Here is a 25,065-nt window from a genome sequence, read left to right as displayed (position 1 = left end):
AAATTTATCTTCAAGGTCATTGAGTTTTCATTGCTTCACATCTACACCTTTGCCCTTTCCGTGTGCTGTCCATTTCTGCAATCTTAGTATTCTTCTCCTGGGTTTCTAAATGTGTACGTTTTGTATTGTTTCCAAATTTGTGTGTATTTTGTCTGTTTGTTCTTATAGTGTTTTCCTGAATTCTTCTAGTTTTTTTTCTGTGTTCTCCTTGCTTTTCTCGATCTTTCTGTCAATTTTTTTTAGGTACCTAAATAACATTTTTTTGAATTCTTCTTCAGTTAGTTCCATTACCTTTTCTTTGGTCTCTGCATATTGGTAATTTTTCTTTTGAGGCTTTCTCTCTTGTTTCATTATATGAGCTAAAATTGTCTTCTTGTCTCCAGGACATTGTGGTATTTATTGCTCTATTTGTATTTAATCGATGATTGCACCGGATGTATCCTTAAGCTCTGGTCACCTGTCTCCTGTGAGTGTAGTTAGAGAATGGAAGCATGTACTTTGTTCTTGTTTGCCGTTCATGCACCTTAGTTTTGGGTGGACTTGGCTGGTGTTGGCTGCAGTCTATCATGGATCAGGTGGTATCTGAGCTGGTACTGGCTCTTGCCCAGTGGGTGGAGCTGTAGAGGGCACAGTTGTGGCTGGGCTGTATGGGCATGGCTGCTATCTCCTGTCAAGTAGGAAAAAGAAAACACACACAGAAGAAAACAGAATAAACAAGCAACCAACAATGAAAAGAGAAAATAAGAAAAAATGAATAAAAACAGGTAGCAACCCCCCCTCCAAAAAAAAGAACGTAATAACAAAAAGAGAAAAGAGGGACAGAAAAATGGAGCTGTAGAAGAGGAAATAAAAAACAGAACACTTAGAAAAACCCAGGAGAGAGAAAACAAACAAGATGGCAGATCAGGTAGATGTGCAGTGAGAAGCTCCATCAGCAACAACACAGAATACCGGACCAAGTAGGCTCAGGGGATGGTCCCGGAACTCTGAACCACATATAAAGGAATACTTAGAAGGTTGGAAGGGTTATAGCTAGAGGAATTTGTAACAGAAGCAAGAAATCCAGTGCTTTCTAATTCATGACACTCAGCTGCTCCCAGAGCCACCATCTTGGGAGAGACCAAGGTGGGGGAAAGGATCAGAGCAGCCATGGATGCCTGACAGAACTGCAGAGATAAAGGTGTGGGCATTCCTTTTTTTTTTCGGTATCTGTTCATTGGCCTCTCACTGTCTGCGCACCTCCATTCTGGTGACTAGAGGGGGCGCCTGAGTGAGTGGACATCCCACCCCCAGAGGGTTCTACTATGCATGTGCACAGATCTCCTCGAAATTTAAAGTGACAGTTTCCACTTAAAACCAAATTGCCTCATCTGTCAGTATGTCACACTGTGGCTTGTGAGTTGCTGCGATTCTGGAAGCTATACCACCGGTATTTTAAACACCAGCAGGGTCACCCATGGTGGACAGGTTTCAGATGAGCTTCCAGACAAAGTCAGACTAGGAAGAAGGAGTGACAAACTACTTCCAAATTTAGTCACTGAAAACCTTATGAATAGCAAAGAAAAGAGAGTAGAGAGTAGTAAATAAAGGAAGAAGAGGGGAAATGAGGAACAGAAGGAAAATGAAAAGCAGAGCTACAAAGGATAAAATTCAAGGGGCTGGAAAGAGAAGAAGGAGAAGAAAGAATCAGCCAAACAATAAAACAGCTAAAGGAAAAAACCAAAATCCCCCAACAGTGCAGCTGTTGAACCCAAAGAGGAGAAAACTCTGGGGAGCTTCTGCTAGCCATGGGGCTCATGAGATGGGTTGGGAGGGGTGACAGCTGAGTTCCTGGCCCTAGATGGAGTTCCTGTTGGCCTTGGTGTTCTTGATTTTCAGGGCACTCAATCGGGAAGTAATTTGTGGAGGCTGGTTTCAGTATCTATTAGGACACATGGACACAGGGTGGCTGCTCATGAGGGTTTCTGGACAGCGTTGTATTCTTTCACCATACTTAGTCAACCTGTATGCTGAGCAAATAGTCTGAGAAGTTGGGTTGTATGAAGAAAAACATGGCATCAGGATTGGAGGAAGACTCCTTAACAACTTGCGATATATGCAGATGGTACAACCTTGCTTGCTGAAAGTGAAGAGGACTTAAAACATTTACTGATGAAGATCAAAGAGCACAGCCTTCGGTATGGATTCCATCTCAGTGTAAAGAAAACAAAAATCCTCACCACTGGACCATTAAACAACATTCTTATCAACGGAGAAAAGATTGAAGTTGTCAAGGACTTCATTCTTCTTGGATCAACCATCAGCACTCATGGAAGCAGCAGTCAAGAAATCAAATGACGTATTGCATTAGGCAGATCTGCTGCACAAGACCTTTTTAAAGTGTTGGAAAGCAAAGATGTCAGCTTGAGGACTAAGGTGCACCTGACCCAAGCCATGGTATTTTCAATAACTTCATATGCATGTGAAAGTTGGACAATAAATAAGGAAGACCATAGAAGAATTGATGCTTTTGAGTTATACTGGTGCTAAAGTAGAATATTGAAAGTGCCATGGACTGCCAAAAGAACCAACAGATCCGTGTTGGAAGAAGTGCAGCCAGAGCGCTCCTTGGAGGCCAAGGTGGCCAAACTTCATCTCTCATACTTTGGACGTATTGTCAGGAAGGACCAGTTGCTGGAGAAGGGTATCATATTTGGTAAGGTGGAGGGTCAGAGAAAAAGAGGAAGACCCCCAGTGAGATGGATTGGCCAAGTGGCTACATCAGTGTGCTCAAGAGTGGCAACAATAGTGAGGTTGGCCTAGGATTGGGCAGTGTTTCGTTCTGCTGTGCATAAGGTCGCTGAGTCGGTACCAACTCAATGGCACCTAACAACAATTCTGGTCTGATGGCTCTGTGGGTTCTGTAGGTCTAGAGCCAAGCCCACCTGAGCCCAGGCACCAAAACAGTGCAGCCAGCCCCTGCCTCATGGGGGCGTGGCTTCCAAAGACAGGGCTCCAACACCTGGAGAGCAGGATCTATGCTGTGGTGGGTAAGAGTGGGAGAGGCCACATGTCTGGTCACCAAGCATGGGGTGGGGGGGTAGTAAGGAATCAATGCACTTTCCAGTTGCCTTTGTGAATCTGCGCTGTCAGCGAAGCTGCTCACAAAAGTTCAACATGGCTGTGCCTCATCTGACTGGTCATTCACCAGTTACAATCTCCTCCCAGCAAGCCATCAGTCCACTTCTCTAACCTTTCCTCTGATGCTCAGGGTGCCAGGATTTTCATCTGTGTCTGTTTCCTTTGCTCTTTTGTATCTTTGCTAGAATCGACTCGATGGCACTTAACTACAATGACAGATCTTTGCTTTAGAGGGCCTGGGTAGTGCGTCTGCTAAGTCCGCCATTTTACCCAAAATCTCCTGTGTACAAGTTTCTAAGCTTCTGTTTCGTCTAAAGTGAAAATACAGGTGTTATGAGACTTAAATAGGAATGTGATTGGCTCGCCCAGCATCCAAAAGGTGGTGCCTCCTTCACCTGCCCACCCGCCTGTCCTCTCTCCAGGGCAACCAGGGAAGGCTCTGGGTCTGGAGCAGAGCAGCAAGATGGGCAGGGTTCCTGCCCTCGGGGCTCACATGGGAAGGGCGCTGGTGATGCAGAAATGAGAGTAAGAATGCCTAGATTGCAGTGTGTAGTGTAAAAACCACATCAGGGCAGTAGTGATGAGGGCTTACTTTAGGGTCTCAGGATCTAAGGTTGGGATAAAGGGAGAGTGGAGAGAGAGCACTGAGGGAGGGCAGATGGGCAGGCAGCTGGGGAGAGAGGCTTAGTGGCAAGAGGAGAGTAGGGTCTTTCTCTCCCTCCTTCCCCTCCCTCTGCCCTCACCTCTTTCTCGGTACCTTCTAGTAATCTTTGTGGGGCCCAGGGCAGGCACTGACCAGTGGTCAGTCATAGCCCCTGAAGAAGACAGAAGGGTGAATGAGCATGCGTCTCTTTCCACCTCCCTTCAGTTTCCTGGAGGCCTGTTTTTCTGCTCCACCAGTCCCAGACCCCCAGCACAAAGGGGTTCTGTCCAGCATGGAATCAGGAGGTCTCAGGACTAACCCCTGAAGGAACCCAGGTGGCACAGTGGTCAAGTGCTTGGCTGCTAACCAGAAGGTTGGGGGTTCGCACCTACCGGCGGCTCCTTGGGAGACAGGTGTGGCAGTCTGCTCTGCCCTGTCAGGTGGCTGTGAATTGGAATTGATTCCACAGCGGTGGGTTTGGTGTTTTGTTCTGGTTTGTGTGGGGACTCACCCTTGCCTCGACCTCCTTTCCTCTCCAATATAAGCTTGTTTTTTTAATGACACTACTGACACTAAGCAAGAGAATGTCAGATGACTTTTGTAGCCCGTGTACCTATTGTGTCTGACGCTTGCTTTCAAGAAAACATCGGAGCTAAAATTATCCCTGAGCTAGAAGTGCCATAAATAAGAGAAAGCTGCAGGTCAGCCTCTGCCCCACTTAGGCCCCAGCCCCCCAGCTTGGTGGTGGCCGTCTTGGCTGGCCCGGCATGTGTGCACACACCTTTTCCTCACACAGTTGTCTGTCTCTCTGCTTCCTGTTGTTAAGTACCTGTGAGTTGCTTCCGACTCATAGTGCTCCTGTATAGGGTTTCTAAAGAGCAGCTGGTAAATTTGAACTGCTGACCTTGTAGTTGGAACTGACCTTGAGGTCCAGTGCTCTCTCCCACAGTGCCACACCAGGACTCCTCCTGCCTCCTGAGATTTGTCTGTCCTGTTCCTGACCGGTGTGGGCCTCTCTCCTCTCTGAGCTTTGTTCTCAGATCGCCTGGTTGTCCGCTCTCGGAACACTAGTTCTGGGGGTGGACAAGAGAATCTCAGGGCCTTGCCGGCTGCCCCGCACAGTTGGGCACTGAGGACAGAGCTGACCTCTCCGCTGCCTCTCCCTTTTCCAGCAGCCCCAACAGCCCTTACGGGGATGTGATCGGCCTCCAGGTGGACTACTGGCTGGGCCACCCGGGTGAGCGGAGGCGGGACGGCGACAAGAGGGACGCAAGCTCCAAGAATACCCTCAAGAGTGTCTTCCTCTCGGTGCAGGTGTCCCGCCTGCCCCATGGCGGTGAGGCCCAGCTTTCTGGCACCATGGCCATGACTGTGGTCACCAAAGAGAAGAACAAGAAAGGTCAGTGGCTTATGAGGCCTGGGCCCCTCCATCTCCTCACGCCAGCACGTCCCACTGCACCTGTGAGACCACACATGGTCTGTCGTCTAGCACTTGAAGGAAACCAAGGCCTCAGCTCTGAGCGAGGGAGGGAAACCCAGGTCCTGGAGCAGAGCATCAGCACTCAGCCCTGGAGGCCAGTCCGGAGGGACCAGCAGTCAGTCCCTCCGTATAAGGTGCTGAGGTAGAAGCAGGGTGGCCCTGGAAGGGGGAGATCTGACGGCTGGCTAGGGTGAGTCACCGCCTCCCTGTCAGCCCAGCCGTGTGCCTGCAGGGGTAGCCTCAGTCTGCCCAGCTGTCAGGAGGCGGCTACCTCTCGCTGGACCCTGCCTCCTCGGGCACTGCTCTGATAGGTGCCCTTCCAGGACTAGCCTGGGCCCCTCCTTTCTAGAGCAGCGGGGAGATGTGGAGGTTTCCTCCAGGCAGACACCACCACACACAGGCCACCTGGCTTCACAGGTGGCCTGGAACATTTGAGCTGAAAGGACTCAGACCATCTGGCCCCAGGTCCTCATTGGACAGATGACAATAGATAGCAAGGCTGGGGAGTGAAATCCTTGCCAAAGTCAGGAACCCTGAGCTCCCACCCCACTGCTCATTGAGACACTCACTGTCTTGGAGCTTTCTGCAGATGCCTCCCAGATGAAGCCATCCTGGGTACCCCTTCCTGGAGAAATGTAACCGGGGAGCAGGGAGGGATCCAGGAGGACGGGGAGGGTGTGCTTCCAGGGTCGACTCAGAGGCAGACCTGTTTGCTTTCCAGTTCCCACCATCTTCCTGAGCAAGAAGCCTCGAGAGAAGGAGGTGGACTCAAAGAGCCAGGTCATCGAGGGCATCAGCCGCCTCATCTGCTCCGCCAAGCAGCAGCAGACCATGCTGAGAGGTGGGGCGAGTGGGCTGGCTGACTCAGGGAGGTGGGGGACAAGGACTGGGGCAGAGGTCTTCCTGACTCTGTGTTTGAGGGGAGAGTGGCTACAGCATCCTTGGTCATCCTGCCCTGTCCCCCCAGTATCCATCGATGGAGTCGAGTGGAGTGACATCAAGTTCTTCCAGCTGGCTGCGCAGTGGCCCACCCATGTCAAGCACTTTCCAGTGGGACTGTTCAGTGCTAGCAAGACCACCTGAGAGTGCTGCCCTGGCTCCTCACCCTCCTGGCACTGCCACCAGCCTTGCCACCTTGCAGGCAGGGGAGGCGCAGGCTGGGTCCCAACACCCCTGTCCTGATGCTGGGGCCTGCGTTTCACTTCTGAAGGACACTGCCACCGGAGACGCCCTTCCTGCCTCTCCCTCCTGCGCCAGGCCAAGTCAGGTCCATTTTGCCTTCTGGCACCTGTCAGGTCCTGGGCGCCATCCGGTTCTCTTTCCCTTCCCACCCTTCCCTCATGGGGCTCCAGCACCTTCCTGGAAATAGGAAAGCTGGCCTCCTCGGCCACAGCAGGTGGGCCCGACCACCTTCCAGTCCCCGAGTCACCTGCCTCCTTCATAGGAGCCCACTGGGCAGCAGCAGCCATCTGCCCCGAGCTGGGGCCTCTTCCCACTTCCCCCTGACCCCAAAGCTGACTGGAGATGGGAAGGATACCCAGTGCTCAGCTCACAGGGGCAGGAAGCAGCTCCCACCCAGCCTCTCTCTAGGACAATGTTTCTGTAGTGACAGGTACATGTCTGGGACAGGGACCTCCCCAGTTCCCGCCATGCACGGCTCTTTCCACCCTGGCCTCTCTGTATGTGTCATGTGTATCCTTGAGTTTTGGTTGTCTGTCTGCAGAGCTGCTGTCTAGGCTGTCTTGGTTGTTCCATGTGGCTCCTCTGCCCTCTGTTGCTAACCCTAACCCTCCTCCTGCCCCTCTGGACCCACATTTTGTCTGTGCTCCTGCCACCTGGCCTGTAATCTCCCTTAGCCCCTGTCAGTGTGTCGCCCTCCCTCTCTGTTCTTCCTCGGCCTCACTCCCTGGGCCCCTGACCCGAGACCCCCACCTGCAGCCTGGCCTCCTGCAGGGCTCAGGAGACCCCCTCACTGCAGATACGGCCAAGCCGCTTCTCTGCCTCCACCATCAGTGGAGACAGGAGCAGCCCGGCCTCCAAAGTGGTCCTGGTGCCCTTCTTCCAGAGGGTTTTCACAGAACTCCATTTGGAAAGGTCTTTTCTCATTGTCATACCTCCCAGCTGCTCTCAGCCCGTCCCCAGCTTGGGCTCTGCTGCTCTCTGGGGGATTGAACGGGGCCTGGGTTGATGTTGGGTTTTTCATTCAATAAACCAGTGATTTCTTACCACCTGCCTTGGGTGCTTACTGGGACCCTGAATCTGTGGGGTTGGACCTTCTGGGAAGTTCACTGCCACTCCTCCTTTCCCCGCCTCCTAGATGATGGGTGTCCTGCCACACAGCACCCAAAGAGGTGGCAGCATAGCATGGTGCCACCACCCTGCAGGACACAACCACGGAGTAGAAGGCCAAGGAAGGTGGCACTGAGGAGGTTCTGGGACTAAGGGTTAAGGGGCTAGCCAGCAACCAGGAAGTGCTATGTAGTGTGCCGCTGCCAGAGCAAGATGGACAGGCTGGTGAGTGTCCTGTGAGGTGACCCACAAGAGACTCTTGAGACTGAGACTAGAAGTCCTCCCAGAGCCGTTGGGAGAGCATGTCCCACAGGGTCACTGGCAACTGTGGGAGCCCCGAGTGGAGAGGGGCACGGGCCACATGGACTCAGAACTGCGTCCTCCACCCCAACACCTCACCTCTTAGCTTCTGGCTCAGAAGGTAGAAGAGAGGGAGAGCCCACCGCTCCTGCACCTCCCACCTCCACCGTCCTCTCCCAGGTCTTTCTACCACAAACATGCAGGAATCACAACAAAAAAACAACTTCTCTCCTTAAAGCCAAACTCTTCAAAGAGTAGCTTGTGTCTCTGTTTCCATTTCCTCCACCACCATGGCCTTCCAGGTGTTTTCCTCACAAGCCACGGCACCAGTGAGCCAGCCGGCCGTCATCAGCACTGCCTCCTGGAGCAATGCCCTTCCCTTACGGGCACTGCTCTCGGCTTTGCTCAGTCCCAGAGTGGCCCTACTCAGTCCCATGGGTGGATGCTCATGGGGTCAGACTGCCCCCCTAGAAAATGGCTGCTCCCTTATGCAGTTGCTGAAGCAAAAACTGGGGTCATCCTTGCCTCCTCCCTGAGCCCAGCATCCAAAGTCTCCGCACAGGACTCAAGGCCTTCCTGCCTGTCACCTGTCCACTCCCGGTCTCCTCTCCTGTAGTCATTCTCCACCTACGAGCCAGAGAGCCCTTTTCAAAAGGTGGGTTAATGTGCTGGACTGTAAAGTCGGTTTGAACCACAAGGGCGGCGGTTCAAGCTCACCAGCTGCTCCTGAGAAACCCTATACAGGGTCACTATGGGTCAGAAGTGACTCAACGGCACTTAAGAGAGCAAAGCAGAGCTATCTGATCGGGTTGACAAAGACGGAAGAAACCCTGACAAACTGCAGAGCCAGAAGGGTGTGCAGGGATCACCGTGGTAAACACAAAGGCATTCCCTTCAAGAGCACCGTGGACAACTCCACGAGCACACAGTGCGCCAACCGCAAGCACAACTTCACCTTGAAGGCACGCAGCACCCTGTGAGAAATTGACCCCCAGAATGACCTCACCTTCTTTCGAATTCGCTCCAAGGAAAATGAAATTATGGTTGCACCAGCTAAACACTTGCCTGTTGTGACTCAGAATTGAACTGAAGAAGCCACTCTCTCGGCTCGGCTCCCTGATTTTTTCCTTAATTATAGCCCCCCAAGAAGAACAGTTCATCATGCCAACCCAACCCAAGTGGAAATCACCTAAGAGCCTACTTGCACCAACCTAGAAATCAAGGATGGGCTGGTGCCCCAACCACCCCACCAAAGGAGTCCCTCTGCGGCACCAGCCCCCTCCAAGTTCTCGGCCAGGGGCCTCCTCCCTCCACGAAGTCCCTCTCTGATCACTTCTAGGGTCTGGAGACCAAACCCAGCTTCCTCCTGACCTTCAGTTCACTTGTTGCCCTTGGGAAAGACTGGTTTACTCTGTAACTAAAAAATAACATCACCCTCCGCCCCCCAAAAAATTAACTGACCCTGTAAAGTGCTCCCTAGGAATAGAACCCCAGACTTACATCATAACCTACAAGGTCCTGCCTGATCTGGCCTCCCTGACAGGCCTCTGATCTTATGGCCCCTCACTCAAACACCCCAGGCACATTCTGCCTCCGGATGAGCCATTCTGCTGCCCATCTACTCCTGTCTCCAGACCCACGGGGCTTGTTTCCTCATTCAAGTCTTGGCTTAAATGTCACCTTCTCAGAAAGGTCTTCCCCGTTCAAACTGTTGAAAACAACACCTTCCTTTTTTCTTAGCCTGTTTTGCTTTCTTATTTGCACTTCTCACTCCTTGACATTTAATTAGTCATTGTTTATCACTCCCCAGTAGAATGTAAGCACCAAAAAGAACCGGGACATACTTTTCTCCCCTGCTCTATTCTCAGCACAGTGCTGGTGGTACAGTTGGTTAAGCATTGCACTGCTTAACCTCAAGGTCAGTGGTTTCAACCCACCAATTGCTTTGAGGAAGAAAGATGAGGCAGTTTCCGTAAAGAGTGTTGTGTTGTGAAGTGCCATCAAATCCATTCCAACCCATAGCAACCCTGTAGAAGGTTTCTGAGAAGCAGCTGGTGGGCTTGAACTGCCAACCTTGCAGTGCAAACTGTTGTTGTGTTGTGAAGTGCCATCGAGTCGGTTCTAACCTATAGCGACCTTGTATAGGGTTCCTGAGAAGCAGCTGGTGAGCTTGAACCGCCAACCTTGCAGTTCAAATGGCTTTGCAGTCTGGCACATTAACTTGCAGCACCACCCCAGGACTCCAGGTCTTGGAAACACTCTAGGAGAGTTCTCTCTCCTACAGGGTGGCTATGCGTCAGAGTAGATTTGATGGCAGTGGGTCTGGGTTTGGTTCTTCATCTTTAGCTTCCAGTTCTGAGTGCTTGGCTCATGATATAAATAAGTAGACATTGCCATTACCCCTGAAATTCTTGCCTTGAGATAATTTTTAAACCTTAAGCCAAAATTATCCCCTGAAGTCTTCTTCAAACTGAACAGTACTTTAGTTTACCTGTTACTGTTATGTGTTGTCAACTGGATTCTGACTCATAACAACCCTATACAGAGCAGCTGGTGGGCTTGAACTTCTGGTACCCTACGGCACCACACCAGGACACCAAAGGTGTATTTATATGTGATCAAATTGACAGTCCGCCTACTGCCATCAAGTCGATTCCGAGGCCTAGAAACCCCGTAGGACAGAGTAGAACTGCTCCGTAGACGTTCAAGGCTGTAAGTCTTTATAGGACTAGAAAGCCCCATCTTTCTCCCATGGAGCAACTGGTCAGCTAGTGGATTTCAACTGCCTACCTTGTGGTCGTATATCTCTCATACTTCAGACATATTGCCAGGAGGGACCAGTCACTGGAGAAGGATATGTTTGGTAAGGTGGAGGGTCCACGGAAAAGAGGAAGACCCCCAACGAGATGGATTGGCCACGTGGCAGCATCGATGGACTCAAGCGTGGCAACAGTAGTGAGGTTGGCCCAGGATCGGGCAGTGTTTCATTCTGCTGTGCATAAGGTCGCTATGGGTTGGTACCGACTCGATGGCACCTAACAACAACAACCTTGTGGTTAGCAGCCCAGTGCTTAACCCACTAAGCCACCAGGGCTCCTAAGTTGACAATAGCAACTGAAAACATTCAATAGGAACCTTATGAGGCAGTGAGTTTATGTTAATGGGGAGGAGGAGCATGGTACACAACTCCATGTCCTCAATGTCACTACGAGATGGACCGACACAGTGATAAACCTGGCGGTTAAGAGGATGACTCAGAGCTCGGCAGTGTCATTCTGTCATACGTGGGGTCACTATGACTCTGAGCCAACTCGAAGGCACCTCCCAACAGTGAATGTGTTCCTGTGCATATTCTCATTAATGACAGAATAACATTTAAAGGGACTAGAAAAGCATTGCTGGTGAGTTCATTCTGACACATGGTCACTCCATGTGTTACAGAGTTAAACTGTTTCCTAGGGTTTTCTTGGTTGTACTCTGGATAAGCACTGGACTGTGAATCACAAGGTCAGTGGTTCAAGTCAACCAGCCAATCGAGTCAGGACTCATAGCGACCTTAAGCACAACAGGACGGAACACTGCCTGGTCCTACATCACCCTTACAGTCCAGACATAAGGTGACACGAGTAGAAGGTGATGGCTCTGCCCAGGCCAGACAGGAGCAGAGCAGCTGCCAGGGACAATCTGTAAATGCCAAGGGCCGCATTGCTGCAGAAAGTGGGTGGATTGGGTTTTCTTGTTCTGCTTTCTAAAATATATTTAAATAAAATGGTTTCGTTTTTAAGAAGAGTTTCAAATTTACAGGAAAGTTGCGAAGGTAGCACAGAGAGTTCTCAGGTACTCCTCGGCCGTGTCCTCGGTTGCCAGCACATTACGTTTCCCGTGACACATTTGTCACATTAACAAGCCAGTACTGATGCATTATTATTGAAGAATGTTCATACTTCATTCAGATTTCCTTTGTTTTTCCTAATGTCCGTTTTCTGTTCCAGGATTAATTAGTCTAGGAACTAATGAGCTGAAGAAATATAGTTAGCTGTCCTCTAGTAGGTTCCGAGGCATCCTGGTGTGGCGCTGTAGGATAAAGTACTAGACTTCAAGGTCAATTTGAACCACAAGGTAGGCAGTTCAGCTCCTTGGAAACCCTATACAGGGTCACTATGAGTCTGAATGACAGCACTTAGAACAGCAGAATGTTCCGACAGCAGGTAAGAATGCTCACCTTGAGGACAAACTGAAGATTAGGAGACAGGTTTGAAAATTATTGGAGTGATTTAGGAAAAAAAAAAGTGATGAGGGGAACAATTTGAAAATGGATAATGGCGATAGTTATTCCACATGATGGACAAAATTAATGTCACAAATCTGTACGCGCTCAGGATGTTAAAGTGACAAACGTCCTGTCAATGCATATTCACTACAATAATGATTTTAAAGATGCGATGAGGACATAGTGTAAGGTAAGACTAGAGGAACTCAAGAGAAAACGGACAGAAGAAAAAAAAAAAAAAGAAAACGGACAGGCTTGAGCACTATTTAAGAGGTCGATTCAGCAGGTTTAGGGACGCTGGTTAGAAAATAGGGGTAAAAAGGAGAGAGTTGAACACAGGAGCAGCCATCAGCACAGGTTGATGCATCCCTGGAGGAGGCTTGGATGGGAGATGGTGACTTCCGTTTAGGGCAAGGAGGATATGTGTAATGCAGGCTGAGTATATGGGTCTGGATAGAGATCCAGGGAGAAATCTAGGCTGGAGATGGAAATTTAGGCTGGAGGACTCATTGGATGGGGCAAACAGTTCATGCTCTCAGCTGCTAACCAAAAGGCTGAGGTTTGAGCCCACCCATGAGGTACCTCAGAAAAACAGTCCTGGTGATCTGTTTCTGGAAAAAAAAAAAAAAAAAAAAGCCATTGAAAACCCTACGGAGTACAGTTCCTCTCTGACATAAGTGGGGTCACCTTTTGGCCCCAGACACCTCGGGCACCTACTGTCACACCAAGCATCTTAGCATTTGGGTTTATTTAGACTCATCTTTCTGTTTGCTGCCTTGTCAGTGGCTCGGTTTCGTTGGAATGTTTTCTCCCCAGCAACACTGTGAGCAGAGACTCGCTTATATGTCATCTGTTTTTCTCCCCATCCTCAATGCATTGGCAAAGGGTCTGGCAATTGGCTTGCTGGTGATGATAATAACAAAGAACCGACTACTAGGAATCATGACTGCTGTGTGCAAAGCATATGCCATGATCCTAACAATGCTACTGTCTTCAATCAGTCCTCTTAAGGACCCAACAAGATGGGTATTAGCAACCCATCTTACAGATGAGGAAACATGAGTTAAGTCACACAGCTAGCTGGCAAATGGCTTTGAGCTGAGCTGTGTTGGACGCCAACACCTGCATGCTGTCTTCTGTCTGTCTGGGAGGCCACAAGGCCAAGACAGCAAGGGTGCCGGCTTGCCCTCTGCAGCTAAAACAGGGACCAGAAGAAGCCAGCTGCTGGGGGCAGAGGGGCTCAGTGGGAGGATGACCAGCCAGCAGAGATGGGCAGACTCCTGGGAAAGGGAGACATGCTGTTGAGGGAATCTGCTGACATTTCAAGTTGGATGATTCCAAAGAAAAGGAGGGAACCTAGCCAAAGTAAAATGGATCATGTAAGGAAGCAGATTTCAGTGGGATGCCTGCTCCCAGAGGAAACGGGGAGGGGGAGGCACGGTGGGAGTGAGTTGCAGGGAGAAAAGCTTAGGAAAAGTAGGGAGAACAACTTCCCCAGGCCAGGATGGCATAAGGAGCTAGCTAGCTAGCTGAGTCACTGCTGGGCATGGATTTGGTCCTTTCTTTGTCATTGACAGAGCACTGGGTTGGCACCCTGGCCAGGGCCCAGAAGCTGCCGGGGGGAGCACAGAGCCGAGCAGGGCACAATATCTGTCCCTTCCCTTGGGAGCCACATGGTGTAATCCACAGAGACAAGACAAAAGACCAAGTGAAATACATGCAAAATAAAGCACAGAGAGCAAGATAAGAGCCTTAGAAGCAGTAGTCTCCCCTCACCCCCTCCACTGGGCACAAGGGAGCTGCAGGACTGGGGGCCTGCAGAGAACCACAAAAAAACCACACAGCCTGCAGAGATGCAGCAGGAAAGCCGAGGCAGACAGCAAAGAGCAAAAATCAGAAAGGGAGTAGAGAAAATGCTCTTTCCCTTCACACTAGAAGAGATGATTAAATAAACAGGTTCTTTCTAAACCAGAGGGAAAGTACTGTGTAGAGAACTGGGGTCTAGGTGTGTTTGCACTGAAGAAGATGGTTCTTACCATCGCAAAGACAGGCAACAACAGTGACTTTGTGCACTGTGTGGGCCTGTTTCATTGCCATCAAGTCAATTCTGCCTCTTAGCCACCCTACATAGGGTTTCTGAGAGCAGCTGGTGGGTTTGAACTGCTGATCTCTCGGTTATAAGTCCACTGTTTATACCACAGCACCACCAGGGCCTATAAACCAAGACATAATAAACAAAGACACATGAAGGTGAGCAACCAGGTGCCTAGTGCTTAGACCTGCCTGACAGTGTGTTGTTGTTAGGTGCCACGGAGTCGGTACCGACACATACGACCCGATGCACAACAGAACAAAACATTGCCCTGTCCTGAGCCAGCCTCGCAATTGTTGACATGCTTAAGCCCATTGACGCTGCCACTTTGCCAATCCATCTCACTGGGGATCTTCCTCTTTTTCTCTAACCCTCCACCCTACCAAACATGATATCCTTCTCCAGTGACTGGTCCCTCCTGACAATATGTCCAAAGTATGAGAGATGAAGTTTGGCCATCCTGACCTCCAAGGAGCACTCTGGCTGCACTTCTTCCAATGTGGATCTGTTGGTTCTTTTGACAGCCTATGGCACTTTCAATATTCTCCTCCAACACCATAACTCAAAAGCATCCATTCTTCTATAGTCTTCCTTATTCACTGTCCAGCTTTCACATGCATATGAAGTTATTGAAAATACCATGGCTTGGGTCAGGCACACCTTAGTCCTCAAGCTGACATCTTTGCTCTTCAACACTTTGAAAAGGTCTTGTGCAGCAGATATGCCCAATGATATTGAGTAAGTATTTTAAGTCCTCTTCACTTTCAGCAAGCAAGGTTGTATCATCTGCATATTGCAGGTTGTTAATGAGTCTTCCTCCAATCCTGATCCCACATTTTTCATCATACAACCCAGTTTCTAAGATTATTTGCTCAGAATACAAAGGAGCTCTGGTAGCGTAGTGGTTACGAATCGGGCTGCGAACCACAAGATCAGCAGCTCCGTGGGAGAAAGATGAGGCTTTCTGCTCCCATAAAGATTTACAGCCTCGGAAACCCTGTTCAGGGTCACTATGGGTCGGAACTGACTCAACGACACTTAACAACAACAACAGATTGAATAAGTTTGATGAAAGAATACAACCCTGTCACACTTCCTAATTTTAAACCATTCAGTATTCCCATGTTCTGTTCAAACAACTACCTCTTGGTCTATGTACAGATTCCTCATGAACACAATTAAGTGTTCCAGAATATTCATACTTCACAATGTTGTCCTTAGCTTGTCATGATCCACACAATCGAAAGCCTTTGCATAGTCAATGAAGCACAGGTAAACATATTTCTGATATTCTCTGCTTTCAGCCAAGATCCATCAGATGTCAGCAATGATATCCCTCGTTCCATGTACTCTTCTGAATCTGGCTTGAACCTCTGGAAGTTCTCTGTCAATGTATGATTGCAGCCATTTTTGTATTACTTTTAGTAAAACTTTACTCACATGGGATCTCAAAGATAGTGGCCAATGATTTCCACATTCCGTTGGGTCACGTCTCTTTGTAATGGGCACAAATACAGATCTCTTCCAATCAGTTGGTCAGATAGTTGTCTTCCAAAGAACATATCAAGATCTGTCATGAGGTACAACACTGTCTGTGATAGGATAATATCCATGCACCTACAGGGAAGACCAGCTAATACCACTATTATTCAAATTTACGCACCAACCACTAAAGTCAGTGAGGATTGGAGATTGCATGATAGAATTCTGCAAAACCAATGATTTTTTTTCACTTCAAATACCTTTTTTAAACAGCATAAGAGACGACTATACATATGGTCCTCACCAGATGAAAAACACAGAAATCAAATTGACTACATCTGTGGAAAGAGACGGTGGAAAAGCTCCATATCATCAGCCAAAACAAGACCTGGGGCAGACAGTGGAATAGACCCTCAATTGCTCATATGCAAATTCAGACTGAAGCTGAAGAATATGAAAACAAATCCATGAGAGCCAAAATATGACCTTGAATATATCCCACCTGAATTTAGAGATCATCTGAAGAACAGATTTGATACACTGGACACTAAAGTCCGAAGACCAGAAGAGTTGTGGGATGACATCAAGAGCTTCATACAGGAAGAAAGCAAAAAGTCATTAAGAAGACAAGAAAGAAGGAAAAGATCAAAGCAGATGTCAGAAGAGACACTGAAACTTGCTCTCCAGCGTAGAGATGCTAAAGCAAACAGAAGAAATGATGAGATACAAGAACTGAACAGAAATTTCAAAGGTCAGGTCGAGAAGACAAAGTCAAATATTTTAACGAAATATGCAAAGATCTGGAGTCAGAAAACCAAAAGGGAAGATCATGCTCAGCATTTCTCAAGCTGAGGGAACTGAAGAAAAAATTCAAGTCTCGGTTTTTGTTATTGAAGGATTCTCTGGGCAAATAATTGAATGATGCAGAAAGCATCAAAAGAAGATGGAAGGAATACACAAAGTCACCGTACTAAAAGGAAGTGGTCAATGTTCAACCATTTCAAGAGGTAGCATATGATCAAGAGCTAATGATACTGAAGGAGGAAGTCCAGGGTGCATTGAAGGAATTGGCAAAGAACAAGGCACCAGGAATTGATGGAATCAAAATTGAAATCTTTCAAGAAAGTGAGGCAGCACAGAAGGCACTCACTCATCTATGCCAAGAAATTTGGAAGACAACTATCTGGCCGACTGATTGGAAGAGATCTGTATTTGTAACTTTTTATGTGGGTATAAACAGCAACTTGATCCAGTTCTCTGGACTTCTTCCCTTGTGTTCAGCATGGCCTAGGACAAAATGACACAGACTCCTGATTAGAGGACAGAGTGGCCACTGGGAGAAAGAAGTGGCCCCTCCCCAGTGTGCAGCTCTCTTCCCCTTTCTGGGTTCTGGTGTCCTTACCTGCAAATCAAAGCCATTTAAGAGGTAGCATCTCCTAGCTCACGGTGGATGTCACTTGTTGTTAAGTGCTGTCAAGTTGGTTCTGACTCATAGCAACTCTGTATAGGGTTTCTGAGGAGCAGCTGGTGAGCTTGAACCACTAACCTTGCGGTTGGAACCAACTGTACAGTCTAGTGCATTAACCCACAATGCCAATCAGGACTCCATAAGTCACTGCTGTTGTTGTTGTTAAGTGCTGTCGAGTCGGTTCCTACCCATAGCGACACTGCATAGGGTTTCCGAGGAGCAGCTGGTAAGCTTGAACTGCCAACCTTGCAGTTCAAATGGCTTTGCAGCCTGGCACATTAATCCACAGCTCCACTCTTCAAATTTTAAAATAAGATGCCCAGGAGTCCTGGTATGGTGCTGTAGGATAAGCACTCAACTGCTAGGTCAGTTTGAGCCACATGGTCAGCAGTTGAAACTCACCAGTCGCTCCTCAGAAACCCTATACAGGGTCACTATGAGTCAGAACTGACTCAACAGCACTTAACAACAACAGGGCCCACCCCAGCACTACCGAATCCCAAGAAAGTGAAGCTCTTAGTAAATTCCTCCCCAAGAGAGTCCAAAAACCCAGCCTCAATCAGACCCAAAGCAACCCTGGGTTCCACATTACAGGTTAGAGTTAGGGGTATCATGCTGGGAGTTCAGGGATGGGCTGGTGGAGTCTCCTTGCACAGAATGCAGACTTAGCAAATTGCAGCCAGGGAGAAGGTCAGGGGGAGGGGTGCAGAAGGACAGACCCCCACACACAAAAGACCCAATCTTTAGAGGCCTGGTGGGAAACAGATGCTGAAGGATCCCTGGTGGTACAGTGGTTAACCAAAAGGTTGGCAGTTTGAATCCACCAGCCAGAACTGCAGGAAGAAGTTGTTGCTGTCTGATTTGGTAAACATGTACAGCCTTGGGAACCTTCTGGGTAGTTCTTCTCTACCCTATCAGGTCACTGTGACTGGACAGTAAGTCAGAATCATTCATGGGAGTTGCCACTGGGGAAGGAGCCGATGGCCGAGGACAAGCGTTGAAGAGATTGTTACATTTTCTTGTAACCTTTGAATGCCTGTGGGATTTTGTATCCTATGGATGTATTTATTGTTAGTTAACTCATGGTGACCCACATACAACAAGAACTAAAACATTTGTCTTTTCTTGCACCACCCCCATGGTCACCGGTGTGCTTAAATCTATTTTGTTGCAAGTGCTGACTAACCTAGGGGAAACAGTTTCATCTATCTACCTAAAGACCAGCAGTTTTAACCTACCCAGTGGCACTGCGAAAGAAAGGTCTGGCAATCTGCTTTATAAAGCTGATGGCCAGAAAGCCCCTTGAAACAGTTGTTTTCTATAACTAGTGGAGTTGCTATGAGTCAAGATGAACTCGACAGCAGTAGATTGAGCTTTCCCACCCTTGGGGGCTCATCTCCTAGCACTCTGTTGGATAATATACTGTCGTGATGCATAGGGCTGTCTAGTTTGGGAAAATAGACCACCAAGCCTTTCTTCTTAGTCTGCCTCAGTCTGGAAGCTCCTCTGAAACTGCCCACCATGAATGACCCTGGCAGAACTTCCAGCCTCACTCAGCACACAAGTTACCAAAGTGTGACAAACTAATAGGTGTGGGTGGTGAATATATTAGCTGTCTTTAAAAAAAAAAAGAAAGAAAGAAAATCACAGGGAAAAAAAGTTAGCAGCAGAAACAGAGGCCAGGGGAGGAGAACCTGTCTGGGCTGTACCTGGGATGCCAACAACCCAGGGTTTTCATGATACACACTTAACCTGAGCAGACACGGAGCACTGCAGCCAGTGACTGCATCTGGCTCTTCAACCCCTAGGCTTAGTGACTCCCACCCAACAACGTTTTTTCCGGATGGGTCTGGGTAAGAGAAGGTGGGAGACGATGCTGATATGATTAGTTGTGAGTGACTGTTAACAGAATTCATTGTGATTGTAAAAACTTGGAACTCTCAGAAGCAGGAAGAGGGATCTTACTACCATTGAAGAAGAACCAGGAATGGAATACATCCTTTGCACCCCCATGTCCCTGCACATTGTACCTCCTTAACCCAGGGTCATAGAGCTGTGACACGGGACACGTGGTAGAGGAGGTGCAGAGGAGCAGCAACAGCAGGACCAAGAGCCAGAGCAAGTCAAACCGAGTGCCAGGCAGGAGGCTCACCTGTGGAATGGGGGACTTGTTGATAAGTGATGTCAAGGCAGTACCAACTCAGAGCAACCAGTATAGGATTACCGAGACTATAAATCTTTGCAGGAGCAGAAAGTCTCATCTTTCTCCTGCAGAGTGTCTGATGGGCTTGAACCGCCTTTGACTTTGTGGTTCAAAGTCCAGTGTTTATCACACAGAGCCACCTCACTCCCTACAGGAACTTTATTGCTCAGCCACAGACCTAGAGCCAAGTGTCTTCAGGCTGAGGCTGATAATGGAGTGGAATGTTCTTTAGGCATTTATCAGAGGTCCAGGCTAAGAGGACCAAGGACCAGAGAGAGACCTACCTGTGGTCCTGGCTGGAAAGAAGCTGTTTTGACGGAAAGAACTGTGTCCTCAATATTTCTGGCCCTAAATTGTAACCTGTTAGCTTCCCTAATAAACCCAGTAACTGTGAGTATGGTATTTGAGCTCTACGTGACCACCGCAATGAATTCTTGAACCCAGGTAAGAAGTAGAACGCTGTGGTTGTTGGTTGTGGCTGGTGCCATTTTTTGCCCAAGGCTTCACTGAATCACACAGGGCATGCTCACCCACCTTGACCACACCAGGTCTGGATCCCTACGCCTGGGGTGAGCATTACATCCCAGCAAGCGTCTGCATTGACATGTGAAACTACCCCAGAAAGAAATTAGGACAGGGTTGGGTCAGGCAACTGTTTAGGAATGAGTGAGGGGATGGGGTCCTCAGCCCAGACAGAGGAGACACTGGGTGGGGCAGCATCGCCATCTCCAAATACTTTCATTGGCAGATGAGGGACAGACTGTTTTTCCTGAAGCTAGAGTGCAGGCAGCAGAGAGCCCTGTAGGCAGGTACTTTTGGGTCTATCTTAGGAGAAGCTTCCTAACATGTAAAGTTGTCTCACAGCAGAATGGAGTGAGCTTCCTATCACAGGATGCACTCGGTGCTAGACCATTTCTCAGAGATGATGCCAAAGGAATGTCTGCACCCTGGGTACTGAGCCTGGTGAGTCCTGAGTCTGAACCACCCTGCCTCTGGTGGCATGCCCCAGATTCATGGGCAGGTTTCATCCCCAGGGTGGTCAACCCATGTTCACCCCCAAGTGCCACTGGCCTAGAAATAGTTAGGGAGGTAGGTGGCAGGGTTCCCTCCAAGCCTGGCCTGTAGAGGGACCTGTCCATGCCATCAAGGCATCCTCTGTCATCTTGTTTGTTTGAATAACTCAGTAATCATGTACTCACTTTGCTTTGTGCGAGATGCCATCTAAAACAAGGTGATATGATTTTCTTTTATTGTGATGAATATTATGCCATCAATCATTTGCCACTTCACGATTCTTCATGTATACAATTCAGTGACATTCATTAGTTCTGTTTATCATGTTTGTGGTCCAGTTGAATTACTTGATATGGCTCTTCTATCCATAGTCTTTGCAACTCATGCCAATGGTTAGGTGAAACCATGCCAATAGCACGTGCGAGTCTAACATGGAGACTGGTCAGTTTTACCATCCTGGTTGTTGTTTGCCATTGAGTTGGTTCTGACCATAGTGACCCACACAGGGTTTCCAAGGAGCTTTGCCATCCTGCTGGGTATAAAATGAGCCATCTTAGAAACAGAAAAGGAGCATCTCATGACCATCAAGAAAGAAGACCCAGGAATGGAGCATGTCCTTTGGACCTCAAGATCCCTATGCAGAGAAGGGGAGGCAGCAGAGGCAGGGCACCAAGCAAGAGCACAAGCAAAGTGGTGAGCTTCCTAGGCCACGGAGTAAAACTGAGAACTTTCAGGTAGGTGGCTGGCTCCAGGTAGTCAATCAGAGGAGCTAGGTTTGCTTTGGGCATTTATTGGCAGCATTAAAGAGCTTGGTAACACTTGCCCAAGCAGGGCAGAAGCCAAGGAGTTGATTGGCTAAGAGGCTGAGGACCAGAGAAGTTAAGGACCAGAGAGACACATGCCTGTCTGTGGACACAATTGATAAGAGGCACTCATGACTAGAACTCTATCCTGAGCATTTTGTATCCTGAATTGTAAAACCTGTTAACTTTCCTAATAAGCCTAGAATCATGAGTATTGTCTGTGAGTTTCTGAGTGGCTATTTTATTTTTGAACCAAGCACAATCATGACTGGAGGGATGATTGTGTCAACTTGGTAAAGGAGGAAAGAGGATGTAGGCATGTCTGACCTCCCCTCATAGGAATCAGCCCAAGGCTTATTCCCCCTGGTAAAGTCAGAGGAGGTCAAAGGCCTTCCCCACACCAGTCTTACAATGCTGTTCAGTTATTACCATTATCTATTTCCAAATTTCCCCATCATCTTTAACAGAAGTTGAATGTCCCCGAAGTGATGAGTGCCCCTTTTCTCCTCCATCTCACAGACCCTTGATAACCACATTTGGCCTCTGCGTTTGCCTATCCTTGATATTTCACATAAGGGGGATCATACAGTAAACCCTCTTATTTCACTCCGCACAATGTTTTCTTTCACCTCTGTCTTTTTTTAAACCAACATTACCGAGCTATGTGCCAGCCAGGAGCACATCTAAGAGAGAACAAGACAGGCAGGTCCTAGCCTGCATTCCAGGAGAAGACCACAAACTAATTCTTTTCAGAGACTACTCTGGGGATTGCAGAGGGAGAGGAGAATCTAGGAAGGCTTCCCTAATGACATCATCACAGACCAGAGATGTTCCACCTTGGCGAGTCACTCACAAGGCCTTGAATTTGTTAATGCTGGCTGACCCTAGCCACCTCTATCTCCCTTGGGGCCAGAGATCTTCCAACCTAAGGAACAGCCCTAAGGCACTGAATCCCCTCCAGGGCTAAGGAAAGAGGTGGGCTCTCATTAAGAAGGCCTGGAGATAAAGAAACCTGGACTCAAATTTGTGAAACCAGTTTTTTATTGCAGAACCATTAAGAAGAGCTCCACTGCTAACTGAAACGTAAGGGTTCAAACTCACCCAGCGGCTCCTGAGAGAAAGCTCTGGTGGTCTGCTCCTTTAAACATTGTTGTTACGCGGCGTCTAGTCTGTTCTGACTCCGCGTTGTAGGATAAGCACTAGACAGCGAACCACAAGGTTGGCAGCTCAAACGGACCAGCTGCTCCTTGGAAACTCTATGCAGGGTCGCTGAGTCGGAATCGACTCAATGATTCGTACCAACATAGTTTCCAAGACTGTAAATCCTTGCGGGAGTAGAAAGTATTATCTTGCTCCTGCGGAGCCGGACCTTATGAACCACCGACCTTAATGGTCCACAGTCCAGTGCTTTTTATACAGAGACAATTCTACTCTATCTCATGGGGATTGGAGCAGTTCTACTCTGTTGTATGGGGTCCTGAGGGTACGCAATATTTATGCGACAGGTGGTCGTAGTAGGAGTAGTACACACTTCAGCGGCTCTTTGTGAGTATACATAAACCCACTACCATCAAATAGATTCTGATTCATGTGTGGCTCTGTGGGCTAATGCGTCAGACTGCAAAGCCGTTTGAACTGCAAGGTCGGCGGTTCAAGCTCACCAGCTGCTCCTTGGAAACCCTATACTGGGTTGCTATGGGTCGGAATCGACTCGACGGCACTTGACAACAACAACCATCAAATAGATTCTGATTTATAGCAACCCTTTAGGACAGAGCAGATCCACTCCATCTACAGGAGCAGAAAGCCTCATCTTTCTCCCCAGGAGCCGCTAGTGGAAGCGCCCGACACACGGTGCCATCGAGTCGGATAGCGACCGTGTATTTGTAAATCTTTACGGGAGCAGAAAGCCTCATCTTTCTCCCCAGGAGCCGCTAGTGGAAGCGCCCGACACACGGTGCCATCGAGTCGGATAGCGACCGTGTATTTGTAAATCTTTACGGGAGCAGAAAGCTTCATCTGTCTCCCGCGGAACAGCTGGTAGTTTCGAACTACTGACCTTGTGGCTCGCAGCCCGAATCGTAACCACTACGCTACCGAGCTCCTTTCCGACACACAGTGGGCGGCCCATAAATGGCAACTACTGTAGCTTTTTTCAGTCCCAGCCTCGCTCCAGATTCAGAGGGGTCCCGGCCAAGCCCTCTCCCTGGGACTCAGTTTCTCCCGCCACCACACTGGCTATGACGATGGCACGATCCCAGAGCCGCTCCACACTTCGGGCGGCAGAAGGCCTGGGGCTTTGACTGCAGTGAAATCCCGGCAGCAAGAGCGTGGGAAGCAGCCGCTGGGAAGGTGGGCCCCGGGACAGCCCCCGCCCCGCCTCGCCCCTTCGCTTCGGTGGCCACGCCCCCACCCGGACTGGCCGGGTCGGCACTGCTCCTTTAAGGCCGCCAGCGGGCCGAGAGGAGCGCGTTTCGCCCCCTCCGACGCCGCCGAGGTAGCAGCTTCACCTTTAAGGCGGCGCGGGGACTGCTGGGAAGGCCGGCGGGATGGAGGCTGCGGGACCGGCTCAGGGTTGCGGGTCCCGGTGAAGCAGGACGGGAGCCGGAGCCAGAGCCGGAGCCGAAGCCGGAGCTGGGCCGAGCGTGAGGCGCAGGTCGGCGCGGCCCATAGGGCCGGGAGGGGTGTCAGGCCTAGAAGGGCGGGGGTTCCGAGAGGGAACGTCGTGGGCGCGGCCTTTCCAGGGGAGGGTCCGCGGGGCTGGCCCGGGCCTAGAGGAGGAGGTGGGCGCGGCATGGAGGGACTGGGACACTGGTCTCGTCCCCTCCAGGGGAGGGTCTTGGCAGGGTTGGCCGACCTGCTGGGGAAGGGGTTGCCCCAAGGGCTGGGGCCGGACTCTCGCGTTCGGGGGTGAGCCTTCACGACCCCCGTAGCACCATCCCCTGGCGCACCCTGCCCTGCAGAAAGCAATCTTCAGGGAAGTCCCGAGACAGAACGGCCCACACCCGCCTGAACTGATGGTACGGGGCCGACTCCTGGTCTGGCCTCAGCGGCCGCCACCGCATTGCGTCTGCAGGACCGAAATGAGCCGGGCGCGCCCCCTGTAGGCCAAGCGCGTGTACGGTGTGGCTTGCGGGCTAGGGGACTGGGGCGCCCGAGGGACCCAGGCGTCTGGGGACTGCAGGTGTTTACCTAACCCGGGGCGGACGGCGGTGTGACCGCAGGCCCAGCGCCCGCCTGTCGCTCCTTCACTTTCGCAGGTGGAGCGGCCATGGCCACGATGGTGCTTCCGCGGGAGGAGAAGCTGAGCCAGGATGACATCGTGCTGGGCACCAAGGCCGTCATCCAGGGATTGGAGACCCTGCGCGGGGAGCATAGGGCCTTGCTCGCCCCTCTGGTTGCACATGAGGCCGGAGAGACCGAGCCTGGATCGCAGGAGCGCTGTGTCTTCCTGCGTCGCTCCCTGGAAGCCATAGAGCTGGGGCTGGGGGAGGCCCAGGTAGGCGGCCTGGGGCGTTGAGATGGGAGGGGTGGTCACGCCTTCCCATAGAGGAATCCTGGCGACTTAGGAGCAGAATCTGAGCAGGGAACCATCTGTCCCTGGAGCCCAGTGTGTTAGGTTAAAACCAAAACAAAGATCACACCTATTGCAGTCTAGTTGATTCAGACTTACAGCGTTCCTATGAAACAGAATTGCGATTTTAATAAGTATCTGTTGAAGTGAAGCCTTTTGGGGAACCCCAGCCTTGGCCTGTCCAGTGGTCCCTGATCACCCTCTGTTGTTGTTATGTGCGGTGGAGTAGGTTCTGACTCATAGCGACCCTGTACAGGGTTTCTGAGGCTGTAAATCTTTACGGGAGCAGAAAGCCTCATCTTTCTCCCACGGAACAGCTGGTAGTTT

At 49.8% G+C, this 25,065-nt stretch overlaps 2 protein-coding genes and 1 pseudogene across 4 annotated transcripts in view; all 3 read left to right on the top strand.

Annotated features, from left to right (window-relative positions):
• Positions 1-6,326, top strand: part of PACS1 (phosphofurin acidic cluster sorting protein 1) — a 232,045-nt gene extending 225,719 nt beyond the window's left edge. Inside the window, exons 22-24 of the mRNA XM_006860900.1 lie at positions 4,936-5,162; positions 5,965-6,084; positions 6,211-6,326. Coding sequence (XP_006860962.1) covers positions 4,936-5,162; positions 5,965-6,084; positions 6,211-6,326 — 463 coding nt within the window. The remainder of the gene's footprint in view (positions 1-4,935; positions 5,163-5,964; positions 6,085-6,210) is intronic.
• Positions 6,327-6,583: 257 nt separating this feature from the next.
• Positions 6,584-9,025, top strand: LOC102818986 (annotated as a pseudogene).
• A 14,610-nt stretch (positions 9,026-23,635) lies between these two features.
• The window catches only part of KLC2 (kinesin light chain 2), an 8,789-nt gene continuing 7,359 nt past the window's right edge, over positions 23,636-25,065 (top strand). The window contains exons 1-2 of one of the 3 annotated variants that reach the window (XM_006860897.1): positions 23,636-23,820; positions 24,389-24,663. In XM_006860897.1, the coding sequence (XP_006860959.1) occupies positions 24,436-24,663 (228 nt within the window). In that variant the 5' untranslated portion in view covers positions 23,636-23,820; positions 24,389-24,435. Of the gene's footprint in view, positions 23,821-24,388; positions 24,664-25,065 lie in introns of those variants that run through there. The other 2 variants (XM_006860898.1, XM_006860899.1) reach the window with 2 other exon arrangements.

The sequence above is a fragment of the Chrysochloris asiatica genome, unplaced genomic scaffold (genome assembly GCF_000296735.1).
Source record: "Chrysochloris asiatica unplaced genomic scaffold, ChrAsi1.0 scaffold00040, whole genome shotgun sequence".
Lineage (NCBI taxonomy): Eukaryota > Metazoa > Chordata > Mammalia > Afrosoricida > Chrysochloridae > Chrysochloris > Chrysochloris asiatica.
The sequence above is the reverse complement of the archived record's forward strand: the minus strand, read 5'-3'. Positions and strand labels throughout refer to the sequence as shown.